The sequence below is a fragment of the Micropterus salmoides genome, unplaced genomic scaffold (genome assembly GCF_014851395.1).
Source record: "Micropterus salmoides isolate LMB-PRFRI ecotype aquatic unplaced genomic scaffold, ASM1485139v1 Ms_hic_scaffold_13, whole genome shotgun sequence".
NCBI lineage: Eukaryota > Metazoa > Chordata > Actinopteri > Centrarchiformes > Centrarchidae > Micropterus > Micropterus salmoides.
Window position 1 is genome coordinate 23,756,352 of NW_024040374.1, and position 27,865 is coordinate 23,784,216.

Genomic DNA, 27,865 nt, shown 5'->3' on the forward strand with positions numbered 1-27,865 from the left:
AAAGAAAACTAGACAAACGTTTCAACTTCAGGAAAAGGACATTCTTATATGTTTTGAAAGAAACGAGAAGGAAAAAGAGGTAATTTTTTTGTACAGTTGGTAACAGTATTGGGGAAATTCCACATCCACAAGAAAAAATGGACTGACTCCAAACCACACTTTGGAAAATTTCTCCAAGAACTGCATCAGTATAGCACCACAATTAAAAACGTTAAGAACAAGAAGGCAATCAAAACTAACTGTGTGTTTGACAAATTTCTTTTGGACAGATGATATATTACTTTGAATCGATGTTACCCTTATTTTATTTTAATTTTTATTTATTTCACTATGTCCTTCCTTTGTTATTATTTATCTATTTTCTCTTCTTATACAGCAATTAAAAAAAATAAATAAAAATGGTTTTATTGTCCCCACCAACATGACATGAAACATCCACAACCCACATTCTCTAGTTAAAAACTTAAACATGGTGTGTAATTTATAGGATGGTTCAAGTCAAGATGCAGGATCTACATTAGGCTTTAGGGCCAACTAAATAAAATAATGGTTGAGTATTTGTCCACCGGAAGTTCAGACTTTCATGATGGTAAATAAACCCACAACAACAATGTAATATTTTGTCACAGCAAACTTAATAAAAAAATCCAAATACTATTTACAGATTTTCTTTTAGTTTCTAGGCATGTTTAGACAGTGGGGGCTACTTTGACTAGTGTACTTAAGAGTCCTGGTTACAGCCTTGATAATACGGATGGAGAACCACTTATTAAACAAGGGCTGACTCCAGATTTACAAATGTCCCTCAATAAACTGGCTCCATCTATAAAAAAGCTAATTAAAAATATTTTTCTTACTTGTTTCTACTTGAATCTTCATCTACATTTCTAATTGTAGTGTTAATTGTCTCAAAGATGTTGGAAAAAATACCTGTAGGATTTGCAGACGGTGTGCCTTTGATGGAAGAACAAAACTACTCCCACACACATAGAAGAGTCAGGAGCTGCAGTCTTAGATATATTTAATAAATTAAAGCCAAGGTACAAAAAAAACAATGTACATTTCATACCTCCCTCTCCTCATCCACCTACTACTCTTTCTATAAACTGTGACAAACATTGTTTCAATTTTCCCACTTCAAAATGAGACCACTACACAGAGCGAGGATCAGTGTTGGACATCCAATCATTCACCATTCAAATCAGGCCCGAGGCAGGACAGTTCACTCCAGAGCAGATTCCTGCATCGGGTCTCAGTCTAAAAACACGTCTTTCTGCAGTGTCTCACACACTGAATATGTTTGTTGAACCCTGAACATGACCCCCCCCCCCCCCAAAAAACACATACATGCTACATGTCTGCAGGCACCTCGGATAAGACAGAAGGATTAGACTGAGATAAAGTTTATCAGAGACCACAAAGTACATTTCAATGCTGAGTGTTGTTAGATGTCAAGTGGTCCTGCAGATTCACTAGACAGTGTATTTTACAGCCATCACATCACTTCACCAATAATGTCTCTGGCGTAATGGATGAGCACAGAATGTTGGCGTTCATTCTTGCTGAATAACTTTCTCAGAGGTCTTGCATTTTGTTACTGAACTCTCTAATCCTTCTTGTTCCTCTCCAAGGCAGTGACCCAGATGGATGAAAATGGGTTTGGGTAGCTTGTTCACAAGCATTTTGTTAGGAGCAGTAGTTGGTGTCAATAACGGGTAGATAGATGAGTCTGGTGGTTATCACTGGCTGGTCATTCCAGATGATAAGGATGTCTAACAGATGTGTGTGATTGCCGGTGAGCAGCAGAGGTGAAATACTGGACGTGCCTGGTCAGTCTTTAAGAAAAGAGTAGTCTCAATGAGTGCGGCATGAAGAAATGAATGGGCTCTTTGTTTAAACGATAGGAGGAAGATATGGATGTGTACTGTAGGTCCAATATAAGTGCACTGAACGAGTGGAAAAAGATACATCTGCGCGCACGCACACACACACGCACACGCACGCACACACCCCTCTCATACATACTGATATGAACACGCGCGCACACTCAAATACACAGAAGTGTTCAGCAATAACTGTTAATATGCACAACTTGATTAATATTTTTGCACGATTACAGTGACTAAGCAGTCCATCATCGGGATTATTAATCCCTCCAAACAATCAATTCCCTTCTCAGTTTCATCTTGTGCCTCCTTCTCACTGCCAGCTACTATAATTCCTCCCCCCCCCCTTCAGCCAATTCTCTAGACAGTCCTGCTTTACCTAAGGGACCAATTCATTTAAAACCACTCTCTGCAACCCAAGGAGACTGCAGTGGGACCGTATGTACATGAGGTACAGCCCTGTACACAGAGGGCTTGGTAAGAGACAGTTTTTTAGTCCAGTTGTGTGTTTTTCAGCTTTCCTTATCCACTCACACCCACAAAAAAGGCATATATAACAAAAAGAAGGGACAAATTCACAAAACATGTCTTGATAATTTGGCAAATGCAGAGAGCACTGGGGTATGTTACAAATATTATTGTATTTATGTAATTTCTCCTGCAGAACCCCCCCCCGACATTGGTCCTTCTCTCTTCCCGTTAGCAGCAGCAGGACTGACAACCACCATCTTTCTATATGTGTATACATATACATTTATATAATTAATTTGATTTATTCTGAAAAATAATGTCAAGTAGCTACGTACGATACCACTACCATTTCATATGGATGCTAATCACCAGGAAACAACCTAGGAACCACGGGAGGATCTAGAAAGGCAGAACAAGACAGAGATAGGAGGCGGCGTGAGGCAGCATGCCGGGAGTGCTGCTCGAAGCTCTTCCAAAGAAAAGTCCTTTAAATAAGGGGAGAGAGATAGAGAAACAAACAAACAGAAAAACAATATTGGAGCAGAGAGGACGGCCTCCCTGAAACCACCGGGGATTTAATGTTTGTCCATTAATCCGATGGCAGGTCTATGCTGGAAGAGTTCCATGTCTTGTCCTGTGGCGGGGCGGGTTATCATTACAATCATTTCATGATTTCTTCACTGATGGGGTTTGTGAGAAGTGTATTGTTGTGGCATCCAGCTGTTTTGCGCTGAGGGCAGAGGTCACGGTTAGGTGAGAGTTCAAGGATAGAGTTTCAGTATTCAGCGGCGTACTCTGTACCGTGCAGCCCTCTGCACAGTAGTGTGAACTCCTTCACTATGTCCTTCACCCTCCTCTTGTTCACTCGTTCTCTGCACGACAGAGGACAAATACATAAAATGATTAAATATGATGAAAAAGCATGTGGTTGACCAACTGAATAAGACCAATGTCCGGCAGGGTTACCTGAGTATCTGCTGGGAGAAGTTGTCTTTCTGTTCAATTGTGACCCGCGATGACGGGAACCCAGGAGGCTGCAGTGCCTCCTTCAACCAAACAGCCAGCAGAGAAAAGCAGTGCTTGTTAAGAGAGAAAAGCACCTCTGCAAACTGGTCCATCAGACTCCGAGATGCCCCGCCCCCGATGCCCTGTGGGAAAAATTCGACAACAGGGAGGTAATTACAATAAGACGGACAAAAGTTTGATGTGTGACAACTCTGCATCAGTGAAATGATAAAACGTTTTAGGTGGTGCGACATGTAAATGTGTAACGCGGTGCTTCTCACCTCCAGCACGGCCTGGATCAACAGCTTGCCGTCTTCCTGCACCACTCTGGCTAATGGAGGCACATCTGAGCAGTGGGGTAAAAGTTCAGTCTACGGCAGAAAGAGAGAGAATCAGAACATTTAAAGCCAAATGACTCATTTATAAACATGCAATTCTTGCACGTTGCGTGTGTGTATTCACTCACAAAGAACAAGCACGTTGACTTGACTGTCGGAGCCTCGGGAAATTTGAGTGACAGAACTCCTGGAAGAGGGAGTCAGAAACATAAATAAACTACTGGAGGATGGTGTCAAACATTTACAGTTTGTACTCTGTACTGAAAGGCACATATTTCACAGGAACTGTAACGAAACACCCAGAACAGTGTGTGTTTATGTAAACTATGTGCAAACTTACCACAATGGAACACTGCTTTCACGTCAAGACTCTCAGACAAGAACAAATCGGGCTTCCGTTTGAGGGCCTAAGAGGCAGATAAAGGCGTTAAACAGAGCATGTTTCTGTCGGCCCGACCCAATCGGTACTGCTTCACCACATTCCACTGCATAAGCTCCTTCAAAATACTGCTATCAACAATACCCGCTCAGCCTGGTAGCCGGATCTGACAGCAACACAGGACTGAGAACAGATCTGCCTACCAGGCTATAGTACTCTCTCCGTCTGTTTAGGAAAAACTATATCCAAACTCATACAGAGATGCTCCAATGCAGAACTCAGCAGGTATAACAAACAAATTGCAAAAAATCAAACTTTGAAATCATTGGAAACTTAAGTCAAACTAAAGGCAATGATGGTTTTGTTTCTTGAAATCAATTATATTTGAAACATTACTTTTCCTTGTTTTTGGTTGACTGGATTGAATATGCAACAGAAGTGTGTAAGTAATTAACATGTGCAGATAAAGAGAAATACAACTCATCTGGCAATAATGAACTCATTTAGGATGGAGGAGAGGAGAGAGGGAGAGGGAGAGAGATGAAGGTCAGATCTATCCATAGATAGAAAACAAAGGAAGAAGAATGAAGACGGAAGACAAAAATATAAAACAGAAGAGCCATCAGCCAATTTGTCTGAACTGATTAATATTAGTTGAATATTAATTCATTTGGGCTTTGATTGGCTGTGGGCTGGAATGACTTCAGAGGAGGACTGGGCTCGGAGACTAACCAGTCACCTGGGACCACAACGCTGATGCCGACGCGTTACATCATCTTCCCAAGAGCGCCGCATCAACTAAAATATTTCATCTAAAGTGCTGAGTGTGCTGATGTTTTTCCAAGGAGCAAATGGGCCCTGATGTTGACTTTACAGAAAAAAAGGGAATAGATTTAGCAAAAATGTATGTGCTTAAAATAGTGGATTTTCATGCATAATATGTCCACATAAAAGCGCTGCTTTTTACTATTTTCTAAGCAGCCTGTTGAGCAGCATAATCCTTTAATATGATTATTTCTGTGAGCCATAAGAACGTCCTGACATCTTAGGTTCATGAAATCTTTTCAAAATCAATAAAAGATCATCTAGCAACTCTTTAAAAAAATCTACCTTGTCTACTGAGAAGACTGTGGAAACACAAGGTCTTCACCTAACAGCATGCTTACACAGTATTTTGATATAAAAATGATTTCTTAGAGTTTGACGATCATCATAACACCCTTCCTTCCACATCAGAGATTGCGGAATAGAAGATAAGGACTGGTGTGTTATCACTGCTTCAAATACTATAATAACACATCAGACATATTTAGAGGGTCTCTGCAGGTAAAATAAAACCCTACACGAGCTCTCCGTGTGGTGAGGTGACTGTTAGAATCAAAAGCGTTTGAGGAGAGACCAACGTCTCAGTTTCAAACATTCCCCCTCATGTTTCATTCCACCGCCTCGCCCGTGAGATGGGACGCCTTAGGGCCCAGTAACAAAGAACAGAAAGAGGTACAGAGGGAGAAGACAGAGAAACAGGGAGAAATTAGAAAAAGAGAGAAAGAGAGATAGAAACCCAAAGTGAATGAAATAAGAAACCAAAAACACACCTGAGCTTGGAGTTGCATAAATGAATCAACAATATCAGGATGATCCCTGGGTCCTAAAATATAATAAAGATGAAACTTAAGAAATCATAAGAGAATAAGAATAATATACAAACAGCAACTGAATAGATTCAACAGTCATGTGGAAATAAAAGAGAACTCAAAAATATTTCATTGAAATAATTCACACGTGAGTAAGGAACGAAGGGGAGAGGGGGGGGGGGGCTTATGAAGCTTTGGCAGAGTCTTGGAAGAACAGACCAACCAAAAACAGAAAAACAGGCAGAAGACAAAGACATGGGTCTGTTTGGAGAGAAAAAAAAGAAAGAAGTAACGAGAGAAAAAGAACAAACCTAACGAAACAAAAGTGGGTTTGGAGTGGGAACCCAGGAGGCACCTCTGTTACTGTTACAGTTTGGAGGAAAAAAGGCACCAAACCTGAATGGACCCTCATTTTTCCCCCTCCTTCCCAAAAGGCACGGCTGGCATCTACGTGATCCAACAACAAGCAACAAATTTCCTCGCAGATTCAAACAAGTGCCTCAGGGGAGGAGGTTTCTGTAAAGGGTCCATTCAGAGCTGGTCAGTAACATCCCCTTTGCTTCAAAGGTGAACCCATCGCCATCAGTATGAATCACACTCAAAGATCAAGATAGGTTCAGATAGCACTACCTCCATTATGCTGGACACAGACTACAAGACCTTTTAAAATATGACAGATTGCAAATGATGCACAATTAAACACACATTTCCTGTACAAGCTTCTGGACTGATGAATCCACATCGAGATTCCTGACTTTCAAACGTGGTTTTCTCCGATGGCTCAAGATTGATGTTGGAAGGACTCCAACAGCAAACTTGTAATGAAACAGAACAAATGTCTGTAGTAAGCGCCCAGCTTTAGCTGTTCCCAGACTCCAAACAAGTTTCCTGCTCAATACCCCCCTCCAGCCCTCATCCACACACAACCGCTGGAGAGAATACAGGGCTTATTCAGAGGGCTGGGATGGAGAGCCCGACTCTAATCCTAGCACAGCAGTGGCTACAGCCATATTGAGCTGGCCCGCCCTGCTATGTTATAGGTCAGCCAGCTGAATAAGCTACTAGTCTCTGTGCTGTGACTGTATCCTGTAATGATACTGTCTACTGAAAGGCACCTGCTCAGAAAAGAAAGAGTTTAGAGGCAGGAGGAGAGGCAGCCATTACTTAACCAGTCAAAGCAGGAAAAGGGGAGAGGAAAAAAGGGACAACACAAAGGGAAGGGGAGTGGCAGAGAGAGCTGGTACAAGTAGCCTAACCAGAGTATAGTGGATGAAATGATATCATCTCATTCATGTCCTCTTACGTTATGAACCTAAATCTGGCCCCAAGGTCACACACATAAACAAACCTATGACCAACTTTGAAAACTTTACAAAATGAAAGCTATTTTCTTGCAGCCCAAACACAGAAACAGTAAATTCAAATAAATTAATAATAAAATTAAATAAGCAAATACTGGGCTAATAAATATAGAAAACACTACAACATGTTGATTGCACAAGTTTAAAGCAAACCATTTTTATCAGTCTTAAAATGATATAATCAATGATCAGTGGAAACAGAAGTCTGCATTAATAAAATGATTTGAGACTTCAACACAACTCGAGCAGACAGGTCACTTTGTGGTTTCATTTGCATTAATGAATAATCAGAGCAAACATTTACAACTATGACCTCTAACCTTTCATAATTTTCCTGTGTGATGCCCCCAGGCTGCGCTGTTTTATTGTCTAATGCAACAGCACATCAGTCTTCACATACCCTGAATATATATTAAAGTAATTTAGAAATCATTTTTAACAATTTCTTTTACCAGATTTGTTTCCAACTTTTCCTCTGACCCTGTGAAATCAGATACGATAGAAATATTCAAAAAGGTCTACCACTGATTCGAACAGACACATTTCACAGACCCGCCCCCCCGCTGGACCCCCTACCTTGCTGAAAGATGGACAGTGTTACCGAGGTAACCAGCTCGAACAGAGCCTTGATGGGTGGGAAGTGGTCTGTCTCGCTGGCAAAGATATGCACCATCTGAAACAGCAGGACTTCACATCAGACACACTGTTTTCTTGCACACAAGAAACCAGGTTATTGGAAGCAAAACGGGATGTCTTTACATGCACTGCCGAAACCTGATTATTATAAAACCTGTGTTTACATACAGCTGTACGATTAGGGCGCATTAGTAATATAATATGGTGTTAGTCTGTTTTCAATTTTTCTTTTTTAAGTTGTAGCATTTTGGAAACACGTTCTGTAGTGAGAACGCTTGTTTTCTCTTAGTGTGCAAATGTGTCTGAATTTTACAAATAACCTACTGTTGCTATGGAAACAGCCTTATATATTTTTGTGTCATTATCAGTTCCAGTTGAACTTCTTGGAGATCCACCGCTATGATCCACGTGTACATGTAAAAAACATTTATTGGACAAATGTTCAAGAAATTAGATTTCTCGCCGTTATTTAAGGGTAAGGGATTAAAGAAACAACATGTGTTTTTTACAGGAGATTTAAAAGAAAAAAACAACTTTGTTCCAACAGAAAGATAAAAAAAAAAAAAAAAAAAAAAAAAGACTGCGTAGGTACATGTAAACATACTACAGGTCACTTCCCCTAAATGCTTATACCCCAAGACAGTGAGGGATCCTTACAGTGATTAGATAATGCAAAATTTATTTTTATAGCTTGATTAGAAAATTGTTATTAGAATGGTTAAAATAATATCACCTGGGTGTAAAAATATCTCAGTCAATGTTATTAACAAAAATTATGACAAAAGGTGAAACATAACTGTAAAAGTCATGACTTTTAGTTTATGTGGTCACACAAATGATGCTTAAGTTTGAATATAGTCATGAATATATATTTTAACTGTGAACATAAACTAATACTTTATCCTCCTTAACCTTGGGCTCATTGGTGCATAGCTGATTAGCTCATACACAGCCATTTCTGACAAATCTCTAAAACCCCTCTGCATGCAAGCACAAAGTATTAAAAGAAAAATAATAATGTGCGTTTGTGCACGTGAATGATTGTGTACCTGTCGTGTGAGGTCAAGGGCTGAGGCCTGGGGAATCGTACTGTACATCTGCCCAAGCATCTCGCTTAGCTGAGACACCATGGGAGCAAAGTCATGGAGCAGAGTCTTCACTGACTTCTCAAAGATAGCGCACACCGCCTGGGGGACAACACGAGATCAGCTATACTGAAATGTCATCATATATGATCATGTGGGCTGATTTCTTGAAACGCAGAGGTCTGACAATATGTGGCCGGCCACACATGTCGATCACTCACCTCTACAACCTGTGAGTCGTTGAGCCACTTGCTGAGTACAGTCTGTATGAGAGCAAATACTTGTTGCAAAACCACCACCACCTGAAAAACACAGATTCACTTCATTTAAAAAAAAAAAAAAGAAAAAAAGAAAAAAAAAGAAAAAAAAGAATAGAAATTCCTAAACAATCAGTAGCATTACACATTAGCATTTACACATGGGTGCATGCCTATGAGCAGAATTACTAATGACTATGGTTGAGTGATAGGTCAAAGATTTCCTGTTGGCTACCCTCACCGGGAGAGGAGCTCATGTTGCTGCGAGCATTATGTGCCCCACTGCATTTCTACCAAACTGCAGTGCACCGTATTACAAAGCCTTAACATACTGTATATTTGTACTGGCCAATATCTATTATCCATTGATTCAGTCAGTGTATTTGTTCCAAACACCCAACCCCACTGACAATGATGATAGTGTGTGGTAACTGACTGGGTTTGGGCCGGGAGGAGGTGGGGCTGTTTTGACAGGTGGTGCTGAGCCGTCCGCTGACTCATCGTCCTGCTTGCTGATGTCGAGTGTAGTGAAGAGGTTGGACAGCAGCCCCAAGATGTGGATGATTGCCAATTTATTGGAGGGATTAGGCTGAAAGAAGAAACAAAGAAAAACAGATTTTATTTAGGAATTTGCTACTATGCAAACTAACCCCACTGCCCATGTGGTTATTTTAGTGCATGGTGCTGCCTTGAAAAATAACTGCTAAAATATTTAAGACAAACAACCCATAAAAGCTAAACATGCTCCCAAAGTGTTACTCCTGAACAAGAAAAACAGTTTTGAAAATGGATGGATGGAATACCTACAACTAAATCAAATAAAACTCAATCTAAATCAATAAACTGAAATATAAATCAATCACATTAGTTGACACATCATTTGATTCATTTAGCCAGTTACATTGAATTCTTTGGGTTTTTCAGTTGGTTAGAAACAAATTAAGCAGCTTACTGTTAATAATTAATCAACAAAATAATTGTTAGATAAATAATATTTAATCTCACTTCTAGTTTAAAAAACTGAATAAAAAGCTGGGCAATTTCAGCAATGTGACAGAAAGAAGATAATAGCTTGTTCTAATACCACGCATCAGTGCGCACACACCCCTCCCCCAGGTAATTTTATTAATTAGGGTTTCACTGGCAGCGTTTAATCACTGCTCTGTCTCCATGGTGATGCAATAGAGCCAAAGGACTACGAAGAGGACTCTTACAGCCACACCTCATCTCTCCTTCAACATCAACCTCTCCTCACAATGTTGATGCTTTTACTGTACAACGGTCACCCTACAACAAGAACAGAGAGGTCACAATGCACATTATCCTTGAGGCCAAATCTGAACAACTCCCTCAGCGTTTGCCACCAGACATCATGGTCATTCACCCCTGACGTAATGTAACCTGAAGGTCTCCCCACTAGGTGCCACTATTTGTCTGGCTCCAGACATGGCACCTGATTTCCTAGTCTGATGTAATGCCGATACATCGACAAGCTAGAAGGAAAATAACAACGGGGGGGGTGGGGGGAGTCGGAGAGGAGGGATGAGACAATGTGTGTGTTATGTGAAGGGTGGGGGGGCAGGGACAGAGACAGACACACAGAGAGAAATGAAAAGCTTCATCTAAGCCGACATCTCTAGTCACCCCACCCAAGGTCTTTACTGAGAGTAGAACAAGGGATCAGAAGAGATTCTACTTTGTTCCGCATACAGTAGATATCAAACTGTATTTTTAGATAATAGCAGCTCCACTTTTGCATCTTCCAGCGTGACAGTCTGACACTCCCGGCTCTATTAGACGTGACATTTAAACACGGTAAAGAATTTTCTTTTTGCACGACTGTATGCATGCACTACTGTAAGTGTGTCTGTGAAGGCACTTTTTTTCACTTTCTCAATGTGCCTTCTCTCTTGGTATGTGCGTGCGTTTTTGCACGAGTGAGAGAAAGTGTGTCTCTGCTACTTCCATGTGAGTCACTAGCCAACGGTGCAGGGTCAAATCCAATCTGGTCCCGCAGAGAAATGTTCCACTGCAGTGACACCACACAGACACAAGGCCTGTTCCTATTGGCCAGAGTCCAACTGTGCCTGCCCTTTGTGTGTGTGTGTGTGTATACTGTTAAATGTTGGTCTGCGTACACACCGTCTCGTCCGCCAGCTTCTCCAGTTGCTGAATGTAGGGGGTGATGAGAGAGTGAAGGTTTCTTAAGATGTCTTCCACAGGGAGGGCGGAGAGCAGGAAGCCGAGAGCCTGCATCAGCCACATACACTGACTTGTCTGGAAGAACAGATGATCGCAGGTTTAGCTTCAGTTCAAGTGAGCAGTGAGCTTCCATTTAAGAGTCATTTAAAAGTATTAGAAAGAGATCTTCAGTCTCAGACTACAGGCTACAAACACGTTACGCAATTCATTCAGTTTCTTAATTAAAGCAACATTATGTAGTAATTTTATCTTAAAATAACAGATTTTAAAATCATTTTGACTTGTAACAGAGCGAATGGCGTCTTTGTCATTCTCTGTCACGGAGCGTCTGGTATAGCACTATGTAGTGAAATCCCAGGCAGGAAATCTACGGTTTAAAGCTTTGCGGCACCACATGTCACACCAACAACACCCTTCAGAAAGCTAGCTATAAGAAGCTAGCTCCGTATTCTCAATATGGATATCATGGCAGAGGCCGCAAAAAGATAAGATGACGACATTGTTGAAGGACGAGAGAAAGAGAAAAAGAGAGTGTGACCGAGCAAGAGGCCGGACAAGGGTAAACATCAGACAGGCTTTTAACTTGTTGGCATGAGATAAAAGAGCTGAAAGGACGCAAAAACAGATGCCGAGCTGGCTTTATTTCTGTTGGATTAGTAAGTAATAACTTATTAGCTGGCTTGCTGTGTCTTATGTTGTCGCGCTTGTTTGATGTTTGTCATTACAAATGTGTGTGTACAGCTGTCCTTATTTAAGACAACGATAACAATAAAAAAAACAAATCTTACATAATGTTGCTTTAAATGCCACTTCTGAACTGAAAGGTAAAGCAAAAAGAGAAAGTGAATGTGAGCGAGCACACACTGACCTTGTGGATCTGCTTTATAAGCACCTCCTTGAGAGAAAAGAGAAAGTCAGAGTGACGGTTGAATTCTTTTGGAAAGCAAAACAAAAACTACTGAATTTAGCAATAAAAAGTAGACAACTGAAGTGATTTCAAAGAGTAAATGCTATTTCTGGAAAGCGGGAACATCACATAAGTGTGCAGCATCTTAGCTGTTAAAAGCAAGACAAAAGATCCTTATTGGCTCTTGTACTGGATCAACTGGGTAGAAAATGCAATAGCATAAAAAAAAGAGGTAATGCATGTGTACGCATACCTGAGAGACAGCTACTATGTTGGTTGCGTAGGGTGGCAGGTCATATTTGCACTCCCTACAAATTTTCTTCAGTGTAGAGACAGAAGAAACAGAAAGGTCTGGGTTCCCCAAAGCCTGTAGCACCAAGGGCAAGACACTGCTGAGCATCACTGGGTGGTCTGCCAACCATTCAGCCAACGCACCTGGTGGGAGATTAACCAGTTCAGATGCTGAATGAGAACAATGTTATAAGTTCAAGTTATAAGACTCAAACACTCCCTGTTTGTACCAGTGTTGTCTATAAATTACACTCAAATGGGTTGGAAATTTTAGAACATGGTCCTTTTAATGCACCCATGAAACTTGTCTCACCTATAGTGAACATCACTGTGTCTGCTAGCTGGACGTTGTTGATGCTGATTCTGGGGATGAGTCCTATCAGGCCTGGGATGACGTCAGAGTAATTCACATCTATCGTTTCTGCGATGGACTGGAAGCCGTATAGTAATGCTTCTGTGTGCTGGAGGAAGAGAACACAGTGATGATAAAATTACATTTCAGCGATGACAAAACCCTAAGGTTTGAGTTAAAAAGATGACCATGGAAAGTGAAAACAACCCAAATCATCATGAAAAATGCTTCCAATAGTTTAAATCCTGTACATTTACATAACTTATATATGTACTTTTGAATCTTCTTTATCTTGAGGTTTATTTTGATTTAAGAATGTGGATTTCATGCACACCAACATAAGTATAATAATAGAAAACAAATTACTGGTCTTAAAAAAAAACAACTGGTTTATTAAATCGGGTATGACACATTTTCAGTACTGGCTTCTGTGCAACACTCAACCAAACAGAAAATAGTTCACATATTCTCTTTGCTCGTCTGTGTGTGTCTCACCCACCTGCCATGATGTGGGCTGCTCTGCATTAGTCAACAGTCTCCCTAGTTTATCATACAGGTTACTCAGCAGCTCTGCTCCCAGCATCTCATACACGTACATGAGTGTGTCTGAGATATCCACCCTGAAGGACAGACATGCACAAAAAGACATTTTAAGGGCACGCAGTGTTGAAACCCTTATGTGTTCATGTGTCTGTCAGACAGGTTTTAGCCTTTCACTCGTCAGTCCAGTGAGTCTATTAGAGAAAAGCACACTCATACGCTGACCAATCATCCTGTCAGCAAGTCATTTCTGAAACACTTAGACTGTCACCGAAACACACACACGCAGGAGAAATCTGCATGTAACATACACAAAAACAGGGTCAGGCTTACAAATGTACACACACACACACACACACACACACACACACCTATAGATCCTAAATTGCTCTTTCTCATCTGAGGACCAGGATGCATACTCCTGGTCGGAGGGGAACTGGGCTTTGTGTAGCAGAACATCCACCAGCTGGAAATACACCGGCCTGTAGACCTGCAGATACACCGTCTGCTTATCCGACTCGAATGACATTATTTCATCCTGAGGATGGAGTAAGGAGGGGAAAAACATTTTTTTTGTGCGTGACCATAAAATTATTATTGCAAAAGCATCACTTACAGCTCACACAGGCTGTTAACCCAAGTATACAGTGGGTACGGAAAGTATTCAGACCCCTTTAAATTTTTCACTCTTTGTTTCATTGCAGCCATTTTCCAAAAATCCAAAAAGTTCATTTTATTTCTCAGTAATGTACACTCAGCACCCCATCTTGACAGAAAAAAACAGAAATGTAGAAATTTTTGCAAATTTATTAAAAAAGAAAAACTGAAATATCACATGGTCATAAGTATTCAGACCCTTTGCCGTGACACTCATATTTAACTCAGGTGCTGTCTATTTCTTCTGATCATCCTTGAGATGGTTCTACACCTTCATTTGAGTCCAGCTGTGTTTGATTATACTGATTGGACTTGATTAGGAAAGCCACACACCTGTCTATATAAGACCTTACAGCTCACAGTGCATGTCAGAGCAAATGAGAATCATGAGGTCAAAGGAACTGCCTGAAGAGCTCAGAGACAGAATTGTGGCAAGGCACAGATCTGGCCAAGGTTACAAAAAAATTTCTGCTGCACTTAAGGTTCCTAAGAGCACAGTGGCCTCCATAATCCTCAAATGGAAGACGTTTGGGACGACCAGAACCCTTCCTAGAGCTGGCCGTCCGGCCAAACTGAGCTATCGGGGGAGAAGAGCCTTGGTGAGAGAGGTAAAGAAGAACCCAAAGGTCACTGTGGCTGAGCTCCAGAGATGCAGTCGAGAGATGGGAGAAAGTTGTAGCAAGTCAACCATCACTGCAGCAATCCACCAGTCGGGGCTTTATGGCAGAGTGGCCCGACGGAAGCCTCTCCTCAGTGCAAGACACATGAAAGCCCGCATGGAGTTTGCTAAAAAACACCTGAAGGACTCCAAGATGGTGATAAATAAGATCCTCTGGTCTGATGAGACCAAGATAGAACTTTTTGGCCTTAATTCTAAGCGGTATGTGTGGAGAAAACCAGGCACTGCTCATCACCTGTCCAATACAGTCTCAACAGTGAAGCATGGTGGTGGCAGCATCATGCTGTGGGGGTGTTTTTCAGCTGCAGGGACAGGACGACTGGTTGCAATCGAGGGAAAGATGAACGCGGCCAAGTACAGGGATATCCTGGACGAAAACCTTTTCCAGAGTGCTCTGGACCTCAGACTGGGCCGAAGGTTTACCTTCCAACAAGACAATGACCCTAAGCACACCGCTAAAATAACGAATGAGTGGCTTCACAACAACTCCGTGGCTGTTCTTGAATGGCCCAGCCAGAGCCCTGACTTAAACCCAATTGAGCATCTCTGGAGAGACCTGAAAATGGCTGTCCACCAACGTTTACCATCCAACCTGACAGAACTGGAGAGGATCTGCAAGGAGGAATGGCAGAGGATACCCAAATCCAGATGTGAAAAACTTGTTTCCCAAAACGACTCATGGCTGTATTAGATCAAAAGGGTGCTTCTACTAAATACTGAGCAAAGGGTCTGAATACTTATGACCATGTGATATTTCAGTTTTTCTCTTAATACATTTGCAAAAATTTCTACATTTCTGTTTTTTTCTGTCAAGATGGGGTGCTGAGTGTACATTACTGAGAAATAAAATGAACTTTTTGGATTTTTGGAAAATGGCTGCAATGAAACAAAGAGTGAAAAATTTAAAGGGGTCTGAATACTTTCTATACCCACTGTATTTCACATTTTATACTATTTATCATTCATTTATCACTGAGGAAATGACCTCACTATCAATGATCTAATATGAAACTATGCATTGCATGCTTGCACAAACCAAGAAATCAATTATGTTGGATAAGGAAGAAGACAAAAAGCAAATGGCTTTAGACAAGTTGTCAAATTGAGTGAGCAGTCTATCTTGTCTGTCTAAAAATTACTGTTTCAAGCATGTGCCTAACAAGCCTTGCCAGACTACAATGATTAAAGCTTATTTTGTGGAAAGGCCATTAAGAAAAAAATACAGTACCCTTTATTTGTCAAACTACCATGACATCACTTTAACATTAGACTGGATCAGATTCTGACATTCCTTACTTGTAATGTATACCAGAAGGTGAGTGTGAGCGAGCTGGTGGTCTCATTGACCGGGTAGTGGCCGGGGATGCCTGTACAAAACATGATCATGTTGACCAAAGCCAGGAAGCTCTGCCAGTGGTCCACCTGCTCCAGCAGAGTCCTAGAGAGAGAGGTGGGCCAAGGGGACAGAAAGAAAGAGAAGGTGTGATCTGGCAGCTGACCGGTGCAGTTGTGGTACACAGTTAACGAGCGACTTTCTCCCTCTGTGTCTCCCATGTTGTTACACACGGAAGCTCCGCTTTAATCTTGAGAAGCTGCAGAACTGCAGTCTCTTTTCATTAGTCGCTGCACATTTCCAGCTAAACTGAGGCTTTTTGTTGACCCTATTCTCTCTGCTCTGCTCGCCTGCCATTCACCAGTCTTGTGCAGAGTTGTGCATGCCCGCCAACTCGCCGACAATTGCACACACGTCACGGTTCCTTGCAGGTCTAATCCAAGTAGCCCACTGGTTAAAAACTATGTGATATTCTTTGTGTGGTTCATTAATGGTGATGAATCATCCAAACGACCAGCAAAGTTCACGCACAACACTCTCTCCCTCTTCTGCCACACAGACACACACGCTATGCCACACATGTGCACTGACACCCCCTACCTTAAAGGTTAGGGTTACAATTATACATTTTTTTCACACACAAAAAAGTTATTAAAAGCTTCTTTCCTTTCACATGTTTATTAACAGCATTATATGTAGATATTTATATCAGAATAGGCTATATATCAACTTAATTGGAGAAAACAGGTAGTTTTACGTAAAATCTGACATTGTGCACCCCCAATTAGCCAAAATGGTATGATCCTTGTTTCATAACACAGCTGTGAAGATCGAATCAGAATCTGCCTATAGAATCATCAAATCTTCGACTATTCGGGTCGCCATTACTAGATACTATAAAATCTTCACATTGATAGAGGCCTACAGAAAAAAACACACACATACCTGGAGTGGTTTTCTCCCAGTGTAACGACGATACGGCAGATCCCATGGCAGGTCTCCATGTCTCCATTCTGAACAGCCTCTCTGAGCTGCTCCTGAAGGGCCAGCACTTGAGGAACCAGTTTTAGCAAAGTATTCACATATCTAAAACCCATGGACACACAAACACAGACAAAGAAACGCCAGAATTGACAATTAGGAGTCCAGTTAAAGGAAAACAAATAAAAAAAAACAATACAGTGCTGTACAAGTGAGAACTACATACTGTAGCATGCACAGCCAGGAGGCCTCCACTGGTGAATGTAAATCTGACTCACGCCGCTCACAGCTAGGTTGATGTATTTATTGCTCCATCTCAAGACAAGTATTTATTTTAAATCAAATCTCAGTTCAAGCCAGCCCCAACCTCTGATCCAGTACTCCCACCCTAAAAAACCCACACATCTACCAGGGAACCAGAAAATCTATTCAAAGCTCCTGCTCAGAGCTGCGCTGCTGTCAGTTATCATTCTGTCTTCTTCCTGCTGTCTCAGCCATCTATAATTCCCTCACTCTGGCTAAAACACACACACATACAAACTTACATGGACACATGGGTACACACACTCAGAGGCACTCTTCAACACAGATCTGGTCATGTGACAACATCAGACAACATCCTCCCGTCAGCTTTAATGACAGCAAGTGAAGGGGTGACATTTGGAGATGAAGGGCGTGCGTGTACGGGTGCCTGAATGTCACAGAGGAGATTACGTGCATGTGTGAATGCTATGAATGTAAACCATATTACGCGTGTGTGAGTCCCAGGGGAGGTTTTGTGGTATGCCGGGCAGTGGTTCATCTTTCATGAGAATGTCAATAAGGACAAAGGTCCAGGTCGATGAATATTCATCAATGACAATGGTTGTGCGACTTCACCAAGAAAATAAAAATAAACTAAATCAAGCTGAAAAACGAATGTAACTTGCAGTGTTTCTCTGAGGATCGAAACGACTGTATCCATTATCAATTCATCTGTTCATTATCATCATTTAATACATAAAGAATTGTGAAAACGATTCTCAGACGCTCAAGTGACATCTTCAAAATGCTTATTTTGTCAACAATCAAACCACCAGAGCAATTCAATTTACAGTGCCACACAGAGAACTGTGCAAATAACACTCAACCACTTGTGCTGTGCATGTTGTCGTGTTTACTTTGCGACGACTCCCAGTCTGTTTTCCGCCGCCGCACTCAATTTATACTCCTGTGTTACTTTCAGTAACAGTTCCACCTCGTTTTCTGTCAATGTAAAAAAAATTGTGTGTGGTTCTTTGTCCGTTGTAGTCCTTTCTATTTTCGTTTAAATATTCTACAACTGCGGACTAGACAATCGGCTTCATGTTTACACTGGCAAGAGCATGCCCAGTGTACGTGAACGGCCACCATGTGCATTTTCAGGTGTTTTAATATGGACAGCCAAAACGCTGGTGTGGACGGAGATCGTTTTCACTTTTAAACAAAAACGTAGTAGTGTGGATGTAGCCTCAACAGCCCATACTGATTCAGCCTACTCTGGAGAGAGCTCCACCCTGCTGAGATGTGGTGTGTATGAAGCTGGCCTCCATCTAATGAGCCTTTACCTGTGTATGTGTGTGTGTGTGTGTGTGTGTGTGTGTGTGTGTGTGTGTGTGTGTGTGTGTGTGTATTGGCCTACATCCTCTGTGTTTGGCAGCCTGAGTAAGGAGCAGAGAAGAAGAGTTGAGCTGCAATTTACTATGAGCGAGTGGCTCTGTGTGTGAGAGAGAGTGGCAGAATGCACTCATGCACTCAGAAGATCATTCATTTTTAACAAGGTTCTTTGCAAATGCAGGTCATGCACTCTAAGCTTAGGGAAAAAAAGGACTTGGTGTGTATGTAATACGATTAAAAGGCAGACTGGATTTGTATGTTTCCCACATAAGAGACGATATTCTGGAGGATCCTCTGAGATCATCTGCTGCAGTCTCCTCTCATCTCCTCTAACTCCTCTTCTGCTCCCTGCCCTGCTGTTATACACTTTCTGCCTCCTTCCTGACTCCTCCTTTAACCCCCCATCCCCCCACCTCTGATCCCCTCAGCAATTACTGCAACACTGCGAGACAGGGGAAATGGGTTGCCTGGCAACAGGATGCAGCTGGACCAATAGCATCCCCCCAAATGAGTTGACTGTAATGTGTTTAAACAGAGGGAGAGAACAAGAGACAGGGAGGAGGGCTTAGTACTGATGGTGAGAGAAGAGAAAGGGGAAAGGAAGAGCACAAAGCAACAGAGGTAGAGTGGGAGAAACGATCAAATAGACAGAATAAACAAAGACAGCAAAATGTACAGATGAAAGAAAAGTGGGCTCTGACTTCATAGAGGGGATGGAGGAAATAACTGTATTGCCTGTTTTTTAATAGATTCATTCATTTTCCTCCTAGGAAGTCAAATATAAACCCATTAATCACACAATGCTCTGACAAACACAGAGGCCAAACGTGTCTCGAGAGACGCCGCTAATGAGAGAGTCAAGACCTCTGGGAGGCTCTGGGGCCGTCACACTGACAAACACACAGTGGCAAACACGCAGGGCTGTGATCAATACTATGTGACACAAAACAAGAAAAACAGGGAAGACACTAGTGTCAAAACTGGATGTAACAAAATGGATAAATGTGAAAAAAAGTAAATTTTTTAAAAATAAGATCAGAAGAATCCCATCTCTCACTAACATACTCTATCCTACAGGAGCCCTGCACCACCTGCTGAGGCTGTTCTACCTGTAACTCCACTGCCATTAATCGTCTTCCCACCTTCTGCTCGGCATAATGTCAGTGTGTTTAAACTGACTTGTCAGCAGCAACTTCACAGAGAAGGTGTGCAGAGGTATGGAGGACAGAGTCTTTTATGGTACACTTTCACACCTTCCCCATGCCCTCCTCCTTCTTTTAGCACCATTTCTTCACTTTGCGTCGTCCCGTCACCCCCGCCCTCTCTCTCCCTTCCTCTCTCACTAGGGGAGGGGTAATGGGTGCCTGCCATGTCTGAATCAACCAGGGCACGATGACATCTCTACCCAGCTCTGTAACCATAGCAACATCAGCCAACCGAGAAATGGCGCTCTCCTTGCCCTGTATCAATCCCTCCCTCCTTCAGCTCCCTCCCTCCCTCCCTGATGCCTTCCAGTGCCCACCCTGTCCGTTTCCTGCACTTGGCTAATGCATCTTTCCTTTTCTCTCTCCCTCTCCCTCCCTCCCAGCTCCATTTTTCCTCCAGTGTAATTTCTCCAGTCAAAACCATGGCTTTGATGTCAAGGGGGGGGGGGTTGGCATGCTGTTGTCACTCCACACTGGCTGTACACACCTTTGGGAGTCCGGCTGCGAGATGGCATTGACTATTGCCTCCACCGCTGTGTCGAAGAGCTCTGGATCAGGCAGGGCACTGAAGCAGTCGTGCACCAGGCCTTCGCTCTCGCTGAGGGGCACATCTAGCAGCACCCAAGATGACAAGCAGCGCAGCACGCGAGCTTTCACCGCCCCAGGGCTGTCTGTCCTTCGCAGCAGTTGCTGCAGTAAGGGACACACTGACCCCCACTCCCGGCCCAAGGCACCCCGGACCTAGAGGGAGGATGATAATGAGGGTTGAGACCGTTAGTGTATTGCTCATGTGTGGTATGTTCCCCTGCTTAATGAGTAGGCTCATTTAAAGTGTTTCTATACTGGTGCCATTAAGATCTGTTTTTTGGCACTGACACCAATATGATGCTTTCTTGATACCTTATGTTTTTTTAAAACAAACAAAACTTCTCAAACAATGTCCATTAAATGTCTTTAACGCAAGCAGCTGTGCAATTATTTTGCCACTATATGATGAAAAGTCAAATTATGATTTAGACCATATATCTGGAAATATCCCATTAAAGAATACATGAAGAGGACAACGAATCTAACAAAGCATTCACATTTCAAGTTCTCAAAAAGTATTGAGGTTCGTTACCTATTGATGAACAAATGAATCCAAAGAAAACCTGTGAATATTGAACAGGTGGCGACCACTACTGCAGATGTGGGAGAAGGTGGTACCTGCAGACATACCTGTCCCTTTCGGTACTGCGGCAGGCGGCTGGTCTGGAACTCCTCAGGCAGGACGGTGAGCAGCTCCAGCAATGCCAGGCAGCGAGCCCGCCCATCCACCCCTCCCCCTTCCTCCTGGAACACCCGCACCATCTCTGCCACTGCGCCGGGCCAGGCCTCAGGCATTGTGTTGAGCGCCAGAGAGGCCAGAGCCACGCATAACCGAGTGAGCACCATCTTGGAGCCGGAGGAGAAGCAGGCAATCTGGGAGAACAGCTGGGTCTTCAGAGACTCGTACTGGTCTGAGGGGATGTCTGACCAGTAGCGAGAGATCTTTGTGTGAAGAGCGCTTGCGCCAAAGTACTGGATCTCTGGCACCTGTGAGAGATGATGCAAATGAAGCAATATGCTTTTTCAGTGTGTGTGTGTGTGTGTGTGTGTGTGTGTGTGTGTGTGTGTGTGTGTGTGTGTGTGTGTTGGGTGCCCATGTGAGTGTCCACTGTACCTTATCTGGGCTCAGTAGGGCCCAGCAGAACTGCCAGGCCTGAGGCGAGACCTGAGCCTGCATTAGCCATTTCTGGGCCAGATTCTTGTTTTCTATGTTGGGATCATAGTACAACTGGTGGAGGGCCTAGAAAAAAAAGGAGAGAGAAGAAACGAGAAAGCGGTCAAAAGAATCCATACAATGTGTAGATGGCTGAACAAATTTGTACTAACAAAGTCCATTTGAGAAATGCTGCAACTACACTACACACATTAGTGGGTGCCAGAGATGATAGACCAGCTGAGAGAAGACAAACACAGTCCTCTGAGCTCTTGTTTGCCGGTAAGAGTTGGCTACCTTGAGAAAAGAGCATCATTTCTCACTCACAAACAGGCAAACACGCAGACACACAGCTGACAGTTTACCTCGAAAACCTGAACAACAGAGAAAGCAATGACCTGAAAACAGCACTTTCTGAAGTACAGCTCTGAGTAATTTGAGTACTTGAGTGCAGGGGGGGAACAACAAGGAGCGAGCCAAAGAGAAAGGAGATAAAGGATGAGTGTGTGAAAGGGAAACGAAAGAAGGGGGGAAAAGGGAGCATTAATTAAACAGACACCTCTAATCCTGGCAGTGCCAGAAGAGAGGTTTACTGTAGGCACTACTCTGCAAAAATGCCTGTTTTATTTTTCTCCCTCGCTGTCTCACACACACACACACACACACACACACACACACACACCTGCTGGCAGCCAGCACTAAGTGTCTGACAAACAACACAGGAAAAAAGAATCTATTCAGTGAGCTTCTGATCCCAGTCTTTACCCCTGAAACCTGCTCACATCAATTCCTCCACCAGCAGTCATTCTCTCCTCTTTCTTCTATCTCGTTTCTCTCTCTCTATTTGCCTCCCTCCAGCCTAAAGTGTCCATCCAGTTTCATCCCATCCCTCAGCTCTCTATCTTGATCTCGGTCTTCGTCTAAAATCTGTCAAAAAAACAAAAAGGCTGGATGAATAATTCTGTAAAGGAACAACTGCGGGTCACAGAGTATGATGATGCAATTTGCAGCTGCGGAGAGGAACAGTATTACAGCGCTGGAGCCGAGTCTCAGGTGGCGTTCTGTCCCCGTCTGCCAACCTGCAACGCCATTATCTGTCTCCTCTTACTGTACGAGACTCAGCTGAACACAGCTGGCTGAGTGAGGAGATGATGGTTCGCAATAGAGAGTCAGGTGGCATTTGTACATGCGTGTGTGAGAGACAGCTAAAGGTGCAGGTACAGCATGTGCAGCAGGTATTGTTTGTACAGTTTGCATGTGCCATTGATTCTTCCCCCCCCCCCCCGCTGGTAGGTTTCTGTGCTCCACTAACATTTACCTCAACAATGTCTCCTAGAAATCAAGCAGCAGTTATCTGGACTAACTAATTGTCGTTGTAACATGCACGTCCCTAGAAACAGTAGTGTTTATTTGCAGCCGCAGCAACACGTGCAACAAAAGCAACTAACTGCATCTACAGATGGTGGCAACCTGCCTGAACCACCTGGCTCCACCTGAGGACGGCGTTCTCTTGGCAGACACTGTCAAAGGTCGTTAGCTTCCTCTGCAGTCCCTTTCCAACAGGAGGAGGAAGGGGCAGAGGGATGTCAAAAAAGGCAGCTCAGTTAGACCATCTGCTCTCACACATAACCACAGATTTACTGGAGCTGGTATACACTTGTGTGCTCACTGCTATGCTCAGGAGAATAAGTTACAGGTAGGTCCTGAGCTGTGGTAACAAAGAACGCTACAATGCCTAATACTACACAAATTATCAAGGGCAAATATGACGCAATTCAATGAGGTAAAAGCCATTTTTCCTGATTTCTATTATCAAATATAACAAACACATCAGAAATCTCTGTTCCCCCCACATGCTTACACTACATACACACACTGAACAAGTCTTTGCACACTGTGTTCACACACAGCAGGTAACGGCATCTTTCTGCCATAGGTTCTGTGTGTTTTCGAGCCATCTGTGCACTAGAGCATTGCACCGCAAGTCATCACAGTGATGGGAGGGCATCGCTGGCGCCGTGCCGCACAAGGCACCATCGCACCGCTGACCCACCGTGACACCGTGCTATAACTGCAAGAACCAGAAGCATGCAGAGGAATGATGATTAATGAGGGAACAAAGCAGAATAGTTTGCGAGAGTGTGTGCGCGGGCGGTTGTTGACAGCACGCAGCCAAGACAGAAATTAAGAATACCACGTTGCCAATAGTGATACAATCTCAGCACACGAACAGCACATACAACCCATGCACCAAGTGTCTCAACAACATGCTCAGTTTCAGTTAACGATTTCCTTTTCCACCAATTAACACAGATGACTGATCACCGAAGTCAGTCAATGGATATATGATACCATCTTCAGTCTGCTAAAATAAAAATAAAAAGCTTTCACTAGGACGTGTGTATCATTCAACCTACAAGACGTGTGTTATATATTATATATATATATATTTCTGTCAATAACTGATTGGTAAAAGTCATCACAATCCCTCTTTTAGCCTCTCCCACCACCACAAAACGCTCAATACATGATGCATCATTTCTCAGTGTCAAATTCCTCTGCTATGTATGGTAATATGTTAGCTGGCAGGCTGAATCATCTCCTCTGCTTTTAAATGCCAAAAAAAGGACAGCCGGACTGCACTTTCTGTCACATACTTCTCATCCTTACTTTACATGAACACGGTTTCCAAAAGGCAGTGCTGCATCACAAGCCAAGAGCCTGGGAGCTAAGCACTACTGAATGGACCTCGTCCGCCACGCTGACCCAGTACTGTGCTTCTTTCTGGTGTTACAGTAGTGATTTGTCCCAAGGGAATGACAAAAATCCGAAAAGCACACTCTTTCACAGCAAATGTAGAACTCTGAAATTCCTCTAAAATCCACTTGCTTGGTGGATGGTGATTCTAGAAAAGGCTAATTACAGTCAAGCGGAAATGTAAGGCAGTATATGCATGCACCCATTCATTATACACACAAAGATACTGACAATGTGGTACTTTGTTCCCAGCCCCAAGATTCAACAAAGAGCTTTCTATTGGACACATACAAATGCTGGGCCAGGAACCATCATCTCCAGCACCATGTATACAACAAGCACACACTTGCCACACACCATCCCACTGTATGAGAGTGACAATTCTGCACAGCTTTTTCATTTCACTCTTTTAGCAGCTGGTTTTGCTCTCATCATTTTACGGGAAGCTGCCCTAGCTGACTGTTTGGCGTAGAGGATGATTAATTTACTTGTAAAAGCAACATTTCTCAGATTTTTCTAAAAGGGATTAAGTTGGTGGTCTAACACAGATACTAATTAGCGATGTGCCTGTCGCGAACCAGTCGGCTCTCTGAGCAGGCCCTTTTAGTGAACGATGGGAGCCGGCTCCCGTCCGAGAGCCGATTTCACCCCCGCATCCCCATCACTCCCACGCCCAGTCAGCGAAAAAAGGAATGCATGACAATGAACAAATTACACCTTTTAGTGATGACCTTTAACTGATGAATCGTGTATATTTATTTCTTCCTACAAATAAGAGTTTAATTTATGCAGTGACCAGCAGAAGTGGTAGTAAGTCAAGTTTGTGAGCCTAAAGAGGCTTTCAGAAAAAAACTGAGCCATAAGATCCGGCTCCCTTCAAAGAGCCGTTATTCCCATCACTACACTAATTTCATGCTTTTAGGTGCACACACAGATTCTAAAGAAACATATTGTCTCCCTGTTATTCCAGTGAATGAACAGCATCATGCAGATTCTTTAACTAATTAAGTACAAATATGTAATTATAGTCACATTATCTAGAAAGAACAAATTTAGAGATAAAATAAATCAACTCACCAAAACAGACTATATATACTTTCTAAATATAGCTCAGTCTTAGAAAAACAATATTTCATCAGTTATTATAAAAGTGCTCATAGCCTTCATGGGAAATTATACTTTTGATGTTGTTTGTCATGTTTCATCAGTTAATGAGATTACTTCTGGCGCTGTACCACTCGGGAGAAGAACGAATGCTTTAACAGGATCTGAAAATGCACCTTAAACTGTACAAATCCATGAAAATAGAAAGAAATTAGAATAAAACACCATGACATTTTGTCATGGTATTTTAGTGTCTGCTTTCTACTGTTTCCCGGCATCTTAAAAAGTGGGCGAACAAATCCATTTGAAGGTCAGAGTTCAGTGTGTAAACATACACTGCGGTGACATCACAGATGACGTTCCTACACTTTTTTATTTAAAACCGTTTATCACTACACTAACATTTAACCACTGCAAGCTTCTCCTCTTTCAGATCATCAAATTAATCACTGAATGCCAAAAGTACATCTAACAGGTGGCTCAGACTGTTTTTTTTTGTTTTTTTTTATGAATATCATGCACTATTTTTGCTCACTGGAGATATTTAGGCAAGCAAGGTTTCACTTCCATTGTAGATGGGACACTTCAAATACCGGAAAACCCGAATAAACAGTAGCTGGATTAGCTGGATCTAATGAAAACTTCCATGCAAACCTCTACAAGGCTGGGTATGAGTTACTTTCAACAAAACACTCTAATGCATCATAACATACATTAATTATACATTTACATAGGTATGCATACAATGTACTAGTGTTTGGCATTTCCTTCATGCATTTGCTATCCTCCAGTTCCTTCACCTGTAGACATGAAGCATGACCAAATGAATAAAAAGACAGGACCTTATCGTTTGTCATTCGCCTACATCCTTTATTACACCACAAACCACAGTTATCACCCCCCCACACACACACACACAGGAATGTGCTTCTCTCCCTCAAACCTGCCTCTAATCATTTCTGTCGCATCGCCAACCTCCTCCTGTTTCTTTACTGGCACTGTCACAGACATCGACCCCCCCCCCCCATCTCATCACATTGACTCTGCTCTTCCACAGGAGCACCTTTCTCACTCCCTCTCTCTCTCTCCTCCCCATTGTCTCCCCACCCCATCACCTTGCATCCGAATCAGTGGCCACCCAGCAGGGAGATTCATCACAGAGCCTGGCAGCCACAGTCAACACTGCCAAGCACGCGCGCGCGCACACACACACACACACACACACACACACACACACACACACACGCTCCAAGACAAAAACAAGACCCAGACATTATACAATAACAGAGATGGCCAGGAATTGGCGGGCTCCAACCTGTTATTTTCTTGAATCTCTCTTCTGATCATTCTTTCTGATCTCCAGCCATTGACTAAAGACTAATTTAAAGACGCGTGGACAGATGTTACATGGACAGGTGAGCTAAACTCCTCCTGTATGCAAACACAGCAACATTATCACTCCAGACTGTACGAATGATTATGGCTACACGGCAGATAAAGCTCCCTCTTGAGCTGAACCATGACCGCTTCTCTTTGGTCCACAAACCCTGGATGCTGTATAAGCTGACAGGGTTGCTGACAATGACTGACTGGTCTCAAAAACTCACCTTCTCTACGTTTTCCACCGTGAAGTCCAGGGCGTCCGGTGTGGCTGCTATCCTCCCCGGCGTCTCCATATCCCCGCTGACAAGGAGCTGTCAAATGATCAAAGAGGAGCAACACATTCAAAAGCTGGCAGCCGCCGTCGAACTTCATTTTACAGACAGTGCCATTTCCAAAATATTCCACAGAAGCAATCGGAGTGTGAAAATTAGCTAGACGGCATCACAAATTTAGACACGAGAAGCTAACCGGCAAGCTAACGTTAGCTCTGTTAACTTAGGAGCAGGCTAGCGGACGCTAACCTTCACTATAGGAAAATACTATAGCAACGGCTAGCACCACTATGCTAACGCCAAACTAGCTAACGTAGCAATTCATGTAACTTGACGCTACCCTAGTGCCAAAGGCAACCAAGCGAGATATGTGAACTAGCATTTTCAGAGTGTGAAAGCATTATCAAAACAATGTCGTCCCCGTGTATACTCTCTAGGCTGTCTAGAGGACCAAGATTTCCACACCTTTCTATCCTGCGACGGTATGAGACGAGACGATGCTGGCAGCTCCCTGCCGCTTTTCTGCCTCTGCTCCCACCGAGGGCTTGGTGCTACGTTCAAGCACTGTGGGAAATGTCGTAATCACAGCGTCACTGTTCAAGGGCCACCAGATAGGCTACATAGCCTACAGACACAACTATTTTCCTTACCAACTTATTATTAAAAGTGAAAATGTTAGATGCCGTTTCTACCCAGTTTGTCATTAAAACATTTAATTTAAACTGCTATCTTATGTTTCGGTTTCGTTTTGTCAGTAATTGCGGTCAAATGCCG

The 27,865-nt window shown here is 42.8% G+C and overlaps 1 protein-coding gene across 2 annotated transcripts; it reads right to left on the minus strand.

Moving 5' to 3' along the window:
- Window positions 1–1,004: 1,004 nt before the first annotated feature.
- LOC119900987 (importin-13-like) lies at window positions 1,005–27,675 on the minus strand. Of its 2 annotated transcripts, XM_038716357.1 has the most exons (23): window positions 27,557–27,674; window positions 27,044–27,130; window positions 21,537–21,662; window positions 21,053–21,409; window positions 20,322–20,575; window positions 16,959–17,099; window positions 15,977–16,118; window positions 13,716–13,882; window positions 13,304–13,424; window positions 12,766–12,913; window positions 12,415–12,596; window positions 12,123–12,149; window positions 11,195–11,329; window positions 9,489–9,641; window positions 9,017–9,097; window positions 8,760–8,897; window positions 7,651–7,747; window positions 5,675–5,727; window positions 4,041–4,107; window positions 3,829–3,887; window positions 3,644–3,733; window positions 3,324–3,505; window positions 1,005–3,229 (listed from the first exon to the last, which is right to left on the minus strand). In XM_038716357.1, the coding sequence occupies exons 2-23, from the start codon at window positions 27,110–27,112 to the stop codon at window positions 3,133–3,135; spliced, it is 2,886 nt and encodes a 961-aa protein (XP_038572285.1). In that variant the 5' UTR covers window positions 27,113–27,130; window positions 27,557–27,674; the 3' UTR covers window positions 1,005–3,132. The 2 variants fall into 2 exon arrangements, 1 of the variants encoding a protein (XP_038572285.1); XR_005444136.1 differs by lacking the exons at window positions 1,005–3,229; window positions 3,324–3,505; window positions 5,675–5,727 and having other exon boundaries at window positions 3,651–3,733; window positions 27,557–27,675.
- Between the last annotated feature and the right edge of the window lie 190 nt (window positions 27,676–27,865).